We start from the raw sequence: 11,002 nt of genomic DNA, 5'->3' as shown, positions 1-11,002 counted from the left end.
ATAGCTTCAGGCCTCAGAGATTATAGAATGACAGAAGGGAGAGTTTTTTAAATAGCCACCTAGTTGCAAAACCTACAAGAAGTAGATTTTTTTTAAAGTGCCTTTCAAATGCTAAAGCAAGTAATATAATTGTGGAATCTACTTGAAATTTAAAAGTTTCTTTAAAATGGTCCATATGGTATGCACAACATCACAGCTGGCATAAACCTGCCTGTATTTAGCTCAAAACACAAAAACAATGCATATGAACAGTAATCTTTAAAAAATAATCCGAAATGCTGCCACTACATCATAGGGCACACTTAGACAAAAAAGTTGACAGTATTCAGAGAATTAACAAAACAAATAGTATCTTGAAATATTCAAACATTTACTTTGATTTTTTTTTAAATACCACCGATAAGGGTAAGAGAACTTGTTGACAAATTAACGCAGGATGCCTCATTTCAAACTACCTACAACATATTTTGCTATATATATTCTAAACAAATGCAAAACTCGGTTTTAGAATGTAAACTCCCATTTCCTAGACAGTGCCTAGTTTTTTTGCTGCAATCTAGCAGCTTTGAACTTTGAAACCCTCTTTGTAGTTTCTTCTGACACTTCCGACAGAACTTCTTTTCGTTCTGGAATGGTGGGCAGCACAGGATGAGCCATGGCGGGGTGTGGTGTTAAGGAGGGTGATAAAAATTCTTTTTCTATTACAGTTCCAGAAAAAGCCTACAAGACAAAAGTCAGATTATGGTAATAAACTACAAATAAGATGTCCACAAAACCTTTATCCTGTATTTGTTAGACATTTCTTTTCATTAAAAGTAAATTCCTAAGATTCAATAGACAAAAATATAACATCAAAATAAAAATTGCTCAAAGAAATCAAGTACCATTAAAATATTTTAATTACACTATCAAATGTAAGTAGAAATATAATACATATACAAAAAAATGCAAAATAATATTTTTATATCTGAGATTAAATAAAAACAGTAAATAAAAGGTCCTCAACTTTTCATACATTCCATTTATGCTCAGACCATGCTAGATAAAATAACGTATTAAATAAAAAACACTTGGCTTTTTTAGGAATGAGCTGCCCTGTGGTGGGGCTGCTGCCTGCCAGCAAACAGCTCAGCTTCCCCAGAAGTGACATCTCAGAGTGGTGGTCACACAAGTTATCTGAATAGTTTACTGCATCTTGCTTCAACTTTAGAGATGAGTGAAAACAAAAATAAAAGTGCTGATACTGGTCAGTCTCAACTTTTAATACATTAATTCAATGATGGAAATCAGAGGTTCCACAAAGTAAGATTTTCTTTCATTTTACCTGGATATTTGTTGGATTTATCTACTCAACCTATACGTTCAATTGCACAAAAGCAGCATGTACAAACTGCTAGAAATATAATCAAAGACATATCTTCTATGTGGTCATATATGTATATGTAGATACATATGATGTGTTATATAAAGACATAACTATTATCAGCATGCATACACAAGCATGCTCGTGTGAGTATGCATGCTTGCATGTATGTTTCCCACAGTAGCTGAAACCTTCCATGAGCTGAAAGGGCATAAAGTGAAAGAAGCAATTACCATTAATTTATAAGGAAAAATTTATGAGCATTCTCAGACCCCAAAACCAACCTATCCAATCATAACAAACAACACAAACAACATAAAGTGACAGTAACATACAGTAAGAGTAAACATGATATGCTAAATGCACAGCCTGCATAAAGTAATTCCCAGGGAAGGAGCTAGGCGGGACCACTCTTGTAACTCAAGGCACACATGCATCCAGGGCAGTCAGTGCAAAACAGACCCTTTTCTCACTTTTTGTAGAAGTGAGAATCCTCTTCAAATTTCCTTTGTTATCAAAAACAGGTGGTAATGTAGGTCTTTTTGAAGCAAAGAGGTGTTAACTTGAATTTTAAAAAATGAGGGGATACCAGTCTCATTTTGATAAAGGTATTTAAAAACGAAAGTATTTTTCTTTTTATGATTTCTGGTATTCAGAACCTCCCACCTTGTCTCTGCTAAGAACGCATGTACAAACGAAATTTGGACACTTAAATTTTCACATATATTTTGCTTTCCTTTGTCTACCAAATATACAAAGTTACTTAAGACATTGTAATCACTTGGGCAGTTTAAAAATACCCTCTCCTCCACCTTGCCCCACCAAAGAAGAAGAAAAAAAAAGAACCCCCTCTCCTTCCCACAGTATTCTGAAACCTGGCTTGAGTCCAGCTCAGTCTAGAACTGGAAAGGCGACTTTCCTACAAACTCCACTGTATCATGATGATCAACGGGTCTTCTGTATTAACAATGCTTTTGAAAAAGAGACAATATTCTAACATTTAAAGATATTTTTCAAACTGCTTGCCATAAACTATTCTGATATTAAAAATTCACAGGCTCTAGGTGCTAGCTGTAACAGTTCAACACAAAATGCTGAGGTAATAAGGCATAGGTGGAAATAAGTCTCAGGTGAACTTCCAACTCTATCATGACATATTAAGACCTTACAAACACCAAGTTCTTAAATACTTAAAAAAAAAGGTGAACATCTACACTCATTACCTGTTTTTTTCTGATAGTATGAAAGACAGAAGACTATTAAAAAAGATCCTTTTCAGGTCATCTGAGATCACGATAGTAAGGAGGAGAGGAAGACAATACTCTAATCATAGATACTGTCCCTAAAAGCTAATGATCTCCATTCTCCATTTACTACTGAATACAATAGTACCACTTAGTATAGGCAATAGCAGTTTTATGGGTGTCTACTTACATGTAAGCATATATATTTTATATGTATTTTATGTATATGCAAATGTTATTATATCAGTTCCCCAGTCTGAGTTCCCAAGTCTTCCTAAGTACTTTTTTAAAGGAAAACTTTAAATACCCACCAAACACTAGATAAAAAAATCAAGTCTGAGTTGAACAAAAACCGTAACATATAGCTATTCCACATATAGGAATTCATATTTTGTCATCTCCCAAGACCCCTCCCCCTCCCTAAACACAAAATTATGTGCAATGTAGGGGTAAGAGTGTATGCGTGCACTCATTTTTTTTGAGGAGTGGATCTATAGTTTTCTGTAACTGCAAATAGTTCCACAGACCCAAATGTTTCATTAAACATTTTCACTGGCACAGGACAAAGCATATGAGGACTTTAGAGAATTATCTGTTGTGGGTGTGTGCGTTATACATATATAAAATATTTATATAAATAAAAATTAATTCAATCAAGCATTTTATAAAGTATGATCTACTATGAATTATTATGAAATGTCTATCATCTACTCCAGTGGTTATCTAAGACACTAAATTATTTATTAGCCTAAAACTATAACACATACTCTAAGATTTTTTAAAATGAAATAGAACTTCAAAACTGGTAATATTTTTAGCTCCACCCCAAAAGTGTTGAACTATTTTAATATCATATTTGTATTATATTTGCTAGTGACTACTAATTTTTTGCACATTATCATCAAAAAGTACAAGCTTAGAATGAATTAGGTCCTATGACTTTTGAGACTAAAATACATGTATGAAGAATCTACAAGATAAACAATGCCATTACTCAGTTTATTAAATTTAATAAATAACACCTGAGGGGAGGAGGGACGGTGCCTGTACTCTCAAAATGCAAACAATAATGTAAACCAACATTACCTACCAAAAAATAATAACCCATCAATAAATAATTTAAGGACAATAAAATAAATGACCTAGAGACTATATCTGGGAGATATGGCAGCTGCAGTTAAAAAACAGAGGAGGGCCTCCTTTAAAGAAATTTCTTTTCAAGTCCAAAAATGATTGCAAAAAGAGAAAATGAATCCTACGACCCTCTGAAATGGAGTCATTACCACCTTTTCAAAACTTGGCCAAAGATAATATATGAAATAGAGTTAAAGACACACACATACCTCAGGTGCTCCAGATAAGGGTAAAAGTTTCTTTTGATGATTTTGTTGTTCCTCTTCCAAAATGCTCTCGCCAGCGTCACTGCACACGGCCTCATCACAGCTGACACTGCGCACAAGCCCCCGCCTGTCGTCGAAGTCAGCAGCACTGCTCTCGCTGGTGTCGCTGCACACGCTGTTCTCTCTGCTGCGAGACTTCAGGATTGACTTACGAGGGACATACTCTCCATTCACCACATCAACAAAGACTCTAAATAATCCAAGAAAACACACACCCGCTCACTTTAGGGTAATTCAAAACTGAGGAAAAATTTACAAAATCATTCCTAAATGCTAATCTTAAATATTTTATTCAAACCTACCTAAATTTTTCACAATCTTTTAAAATTATTTTGGAAAAAAGATATTGTGGTCTAATAAAATATAGCACTTTATTTGTAAGCATGTTGTGGGTAACAACAGCTAGATCTGCGCAAGATTCTACATACATTTTAATCGACTCAGAAGACATTTAGCAATGATCACTTACAATTTTATAAACATGAGTTATAAAAACAGTAGGTATTTTCAAATATTAGCTTTCTCAAGAAACAACCTAACAAAAAGCTGGGTTAGTATTCTTCTCTTCTGTGAAAAGGTAAACTACATGCCAAGCATCATCAGAGCTGTGGCTGCAAAGTCCTGTCCTAGCCCACCAGAAACACAAACTCCCATTTCTCAAGTTAACACAACAGCTTTTGACTCACTAACTGAGAATGAATGAAGCAAAGACGGGGAAAACCATACAACATTCTAATCACTCTTGCCTAGAAAGCTACAGTGGCTCTGGTCTCCTGTGAGGGCAGCTACGATACAAAGCTTACTCTATAGGCAGAGTACCCTGCTTTTCATGGAGTCCTCTGTGTTACAAACAACCTTTTCTGTAAATGCACAGTTGCAAAAAGAAAAGAGGGAAGGGAGAGACTGTCCTGCTCTGTGAACATGCTCACCTATAAATGTCAGCAGGCGTCCTAATGGTAGGCAGCTCTTGGGCAGCATGGCTACTGCCAGAGCTGTTCTTTCGTTTACGTTTGGCTTCTTCTTTCTTTTCACTGAATTTTAAAGTGGTATTTTTTCCAGTATTTATTCGGACCTAAAAATATCATAGAGAAAAATTATAATCCCTCTGAGAAATTAAAATAAGGTCACAACTAAAACCAATAAAGCCTATAAGTTAAAGAAATAATAGTAAAAGAGGCAGTTAAAAATTTTTGACTCTAAAATGATGTGCATTATCAAACAGAGTAAAAAAGCCTTTATACCTTATCATAACTTCCACGGCATTAAATTATCTCTTTTTTAATGACCAATTCAAGTCTTCAGTGACTTTATTATTATATAGAAAGCAAAATACATTTCAACTAACCACTAGATTTATTATAAGCTTTCACATCACCCTATTATTTTGATATAAGTTTTTGGCTTAAATCATGCATTTCAAAACAAAGAGCACAATTAACCAAAAGAAATATTCACTAAGAATATAAAATTTAAGTCATAAAAACAATACTAGATTGCTTAACTGTTACAAATTTTTAAAATACCTCTAATTTTTAGAAATCTAAAGATTTGAAAATAAAGCCAACCCTGCCCCAGATAATGATGTTATTCTTCTAGACCCTACGAGGCATTTATACTGCATTTTCTATATTTATGATTGTTCTCCCCTGTAACATTCCTGCAAGTATTACTTATTCTTCCCATTTTATCTAAATGAAAATGAGAAAAATTTTACATCCAAAAAAAATTACAAAACAAAATTTTTTTTCTGGTTAAGCAGTTATTTTTTTCCAAAGAATTCATAAGATGCCTCCTTTTAATATAAAACATTAGAACATATATATATATACACACACACATACGTATTTTATATTTTATATATATATATATATATATATATATATATATATATATATATATATAGAGAGTTATTTCACTTCATATTAGAGCAGGGATAACTTAAGGGACCTAAAAAAGAGCAAATATGTTTCAAACATGTTTCAGTAAACAATCATCAGACACACATAAAACTGGTACCACATAGGCCCTTACCTCTGACAAAGGCAATCCTTACAGGAATACCTTGCGGTAAAAAGAGCACTAAACTGAGATAAAGGAGTCCCTGTTTTATTACTAACCAGTCCTCTGGTCTTCTAGGCCTTAAGTTTCCTTGAGAAAGACAAATTAGAAAGATGACTTCGTAGTGTCTCCTTCCAAGCAGAGAGAGGACAAGGGATGAACTTAAGGCAACCTGTTATTTCTTAAACCAGAGGCAAGCTGCTTTGATCTATTTTAAAAACTGGGATTCTTACAGTAAGTATGGAGGGAGCAAAGTCTTCCGATACCAAAGAGTTTAAAAATACTCTATTAGAAGATCTCCACAGATCTCCCCTAGTTCTAAAATGCCAAAATTCTGAAGTCATGATTACCCACAGATGTTTATATTTACTCTGTCAGAAAAGGAACTAATTTTTACTTCCTCCTAATTTTTTCCTTTTTGCACATGATGCTCCTATTCATTTTATGCCCACATAGAAAACAACAACCTGGTGTAATTAAAAATTTAACTAATGCAGTCACTCTCAACATCCTAAATATACCAAAATGCCCACAATACAATTAACTCTAGAATTCTTAAGAAAACTGTCTGAATGAAGGACTGGTACAGTTGCCACTCAAATCAGATCCCCTCCCAGGCCCTAAACACTTCAAATTCTATTATGGCATCAGAGAACAATGACTATCAGCTAACTATAACTAACAAGACTTTCCTTCTTCCTTTTTAGATAAACTGGTCAGAACAAGAGGCAAATAAAATGGTTTTCTTGTTTGGCACGATCAACAAAAATATTACCAATATTCTCTTAGAGAGTATCACAGATCATGCTTAAGTGATCAAATTATATGCAAAGTTAATAAAATTGAAAGTATACAAACCCTCTTAGGTTCAATAGTATGAGAAAAATATATTGTTGGGATAGAGTCATCTCCAAACCCTAAATCATCATGGCCGTTTTCATGGTCATCATTGTCATCATCTTCTTCCTTTTCTTCTTCTTCATGACTGTGGTAAGAATGCGTCCCATTCATTGAACAGTTCAACTGACCATTCAGTCGACCATTGAACAGTTCTGAATTTGTGACATTCTTACAACTATTAGGTGTCGGAGAGTCTGTTACTGGATGCATCACATTCACATTTATGTTCTGATCTTCCTTTTCCTCCTCAGAAGATGTTGTATCATCTCCATTTGTAATCACGGTATCAGGTTTACTAGAAAAGAAAAAAAAAATTAACAAGATCAAACACATTAGAATTTTAAATATTCTGTCAGTTTATTTCAATAGGTAAAATTTAAGACTTTGAATACAGTTTCTTTTAAATTAGAATTCTAGATTAATTAAAAACATTTTGAAATAAATTAGCAAAAATCATTAGTTCCTAATATAGTATCTTGTATTTATTCAAATAAAGAGAATATAGTAATTCCTCTTTATCTTTTACGAAGATATTGGCTATACACAATGTAAATAAAATTTTAAAAATTCAGTCAAAAATGTGTTAGAAATTTATAAAGAATATGTATCTCTATTTAAAGACCAGAAATTAAAGTAACAGAACTCTAACACCTTCTTATTTTCTATTTTTATACTCAGAATATTTTAGTAACATTCATTATTATAAAGAATCTATACATATGCACATTTGATATATTTATACACACACAAACACATTTTCTATGCTTTCTACAAAGGACTAAGGAACTTATAAAAATAACAAAACCAATAAATGCAATGGAACCATAGTAAGAGCATACAAAACTAGAAAGAGAATCATGACCCCCTCAAAAAATCCCAAGATTCAAAACTAATTTTAAAATGTAACAGTACCAGTTAATCAAAAAGACCTAAGAATTTATAGGTGAAATGATAAGAAAATATAGATGTATCTTTTGTACTTTGTGTCCTATTTTTCACAGAAACTAATTACTGCCTATGGTACATCATTTAAGCAAAATAATGTAAGAACTTCTGCAGTAACAGATTTCATTGAGCACTTTGACAATTCTGAGTGAGTGCTAATGTGTATTTCAAATGGCAGTTTGGTGAGGTTTCTCATATATACATCTACCTGACCAGATTACAAATTGCCTACTCAATCAATAAACAAGAGCTTGCAAAGGAAAGAAGGATAAACATTTTACAGTAACAAACTTAAAATCAAAGTAAATTTTTTACAAGTACACAATTTTTTTCAAAAGTACACCATTATCCGGATTATAGTATAAAAATTCTTCATTTGAAATGTAATATATAAAAACATCCATATCTATTATAAATCAACTATCTGGTATAACTTATTATTTTATCTTTATTATAAAATATGGATAGAATCTTATAAAAATGAAAATGCAGATAGTGACTTGAAGTATTTCTGTACAAGTACATGCATGGGAATGTGCAAGAGCAAGGACCCCCTAAAAGAAAATATTCTAGATTATTATTTTAGGTTGATAGGATTATTGATGTTAATATTATACTTTTTCTGAATTTTCACCAATAGGCACATATTATATGAAAAAAATTAATAAGGAAATGTGTATAAAAACAAATTCTCTGAAAAAGATCATGTCATTAGGTACCTATCAAGTTCACCCAGCAATTCTTCTTGTCGCTCCAGTTCTTCAAGTCGATCCCACAGTTCCTTATCAGCAAGCAAATCCTTGGATTTTACACCATTTGTAAAATCTGCTTCAAAAATATCTGAAGTTTTTGGTTTGGAGTGAGGTTTATGAGCAATTCGATGTTTTGCTATTAAAAAAAAAAAAAAAAAAAAAAGACCTGGCTGTTAATCACCAACTTTAACAAGACACAAACCTACAATTAGTAAGACTTTCTTTTGAGGCTAGGGGGATGTTAAGACTGAGAAGGACATCATTTTTAAGCCAAACAGGAGAACTCCACGAATGTGTTGTAGAATCTTGCCACTAAATGTGTAGTCCAAAGACCAGCACAGCACTATCATCCCAAGCACGGTAAAGATTACAAAGAACTGCTTGAGAGCTTCAAAAATGCATGTGCAGAAATGGTCACAATGCACCCCAGTTGCAACACAAAATTCAATACAAGGACACCCATCTCATATCCATACTGAAGAGAATTTATTTAAAGTAACACATAAAATCTTATCACAGGACACTTTCAACTCCAAGGCACTGCCAGGCATGAATACTCTAGGAATAATCTATGAAGGCTAACCTCTGGACAGTTCCACTATATTTTTATTTTTTAAAAAGATTTATTTATTTATGCATACAAGAGCTGGGGTACAGGCCAGACATGTGGCGGGGTGAGAGGATTGACCAGAGACAGAGTGGGAAACAGAACAGGCAGATTGACCTAAGTACACTGCTGAGGTGAGCCGCGGGCAAGGCAGGAGAGGTCTGCTATGCCATGTGGGTTGCTCCCTGACTGGCCAGGGATTGAACTCGTGCTAAAGAGACTGCGGACTGCTTCATAGTGCGGTGCTTAACCCCTTGCGCCACGAGGGAGGCCCCACTATATTTTTATAAATTAACATTTATACTTTTTAATAGTTTCCCTTATTTATAATCCTTAAGTAAGGGGAGAAGATGGGTGAAATGTGAACTCAACCCTATCTGCTTTTCATTTGAAAACAGTAACTTTTTTATAAAACAAATTAAGCTTCGAAGTTGATGACGGGAAGAAATCTAAAAAACTGTTATAAGATGTTGAAGTAAGAGAGGATCTCCATCATATATTCAGTTTACAACACTGTTTTCTAAATGTGAAATATCAAAATTACATTTCAGTCTGTTCTCTGTGAACTGTTATTAACAAATTTTATATGTCCGATCTCTAAACCTTTCATTGCCATCACAAACAAAAATCATAACTTGCATTTCTGCTCTTTATATTTAATACATCTCTCCATTACTTGACTTTCTAAAGCTACTCACTATTATTACTTGTGATGCCACATCAGTAGAGATAGCATGGTCAAACTATGACTTCTAATGTTATCTCTATTTCATCCAGGAAGTTTTCAGAGTTAATTACTAAAATATGAATTTTAAAAACAAAAAATATATATTAAAAGCTTTCTAAGGTAGCAAAATTATAAGCCATTTCTAATACTTTGAAAACTTTTACTACTGTAATACTTTACAAGTGACAAGGGAATCTCTGGTAAATAGAAGTAAATCCAAACACATAACCATCTTTGACAATTTTAGAAAGCTGGTCAATGAGCCTGGGAACTACCTGTGTGTGGAAAGCCACTACAGGAAACATGAAACAAGTGGTTAAAATACATTTAAGATTATATTTGTTCTTTCTTCCAAAAACAGGAGCTAAAGGTATAGTTCTAAAAAGAGAAAAATTCACAAAAGATATATTATGATTTAACTAGGGAGAGTGGAGATCCTCGTGCATAATAAACATCATCTGAGTTTTAGACATTTGGGTTATTAAAGAACTTTGATTAAAAGTCAGTACCTAAGCAGTCGAGAATAAAGCTTTTCATCAAAAAGTTACTGCCTACTCATGTTTATATTTACAATATGTACCAATTTTATATAAAAATTATAAAAATACATTGATAAATGAAACATTTGCATCTTATGAATTAAAATAGCATGTCATAATATAATCCCACCTATTTAATAGACCCTTTAAAACTTTAATAAAAAATATCTCATAATCCCAAATATTTCAGAAGACTCCTTGAAAATCAACACACATAGCAAATACTTAGTAACTACAGATAAAACATCTTATACTACTTACCTTTATATTCAAAGTCACTTTTTATTTCTTCTCTTATATCAACTATATCACCCGCAGCCTAATGAAACAGAAAAAGCACATTAACAATTTGAACCCTCAATATATTAAATTATTACAGTATGCCAATTATTTCAATGAAACTAGAAGAAAAAGATATTAAAAAAGCACACTGAACACATTTTTCAAAAAATTACTAGAAGTACAAT

At 32.9% G+C, this 11,002-nt stretch overlaps 1 protein-coding gene across 1 annotated transcript in view; it reads right to left on the bottom strand.

The window, feature by feature from the left end:
• Nucleotides 1–537: 537 nt before the first annotated feature.
• Nucleotides 538–11,002, bottom strand: part of URI1 (URI1 prefoldin like chaperone) — a gene marked incomplete at both ends in the record, with an annotated part of 60,017 nt that continues 49,552 nt past the window's right edge. The window contains 6 exons of the mRNA XM_084256591.1: nucleotides 538–720; nucleotides 3,951–4,197; nucleotides 4,937–5,079; nucleotides 6,924–7,260; nucleotides 8,630–8,798; nucleotides 10,797–10,854. Of these exons, the coding sequence (XP_084112717.1) occupies nucleotides 538–720; nucleotides 3,951–4,197; nucleotides 4,937–5,079; nucleotides 6,924–7,260; nucleotides 8,630–8,798; nucleotides 10,797–10,854 (1,137 nt within the window). The remainder of the gene's footprint in view (nucleotides 721–3,950; nucleotides 4,198–4,936; nucleotides 5,080–6,923; nucleotides 7,261–8,629; nucleotides 8,799–10,796; nucleotides 10,855–11,002) is intronic.

Source organism: Talpa europaea (genome assembly GCF_964194135.1).
Source record: "Talpa europaea genome assembly, chromosome: 16".
NCBI lineage: Eukaryota > Metazoa > Chordata > Mammalia > Eulipotyphla > Talpidae > Talpa > Talpa europaea.
Note: the sequence above shows the minus strand (reverse complement) of the source record. Positions and strands in the feature narration are given on the sequence as shown.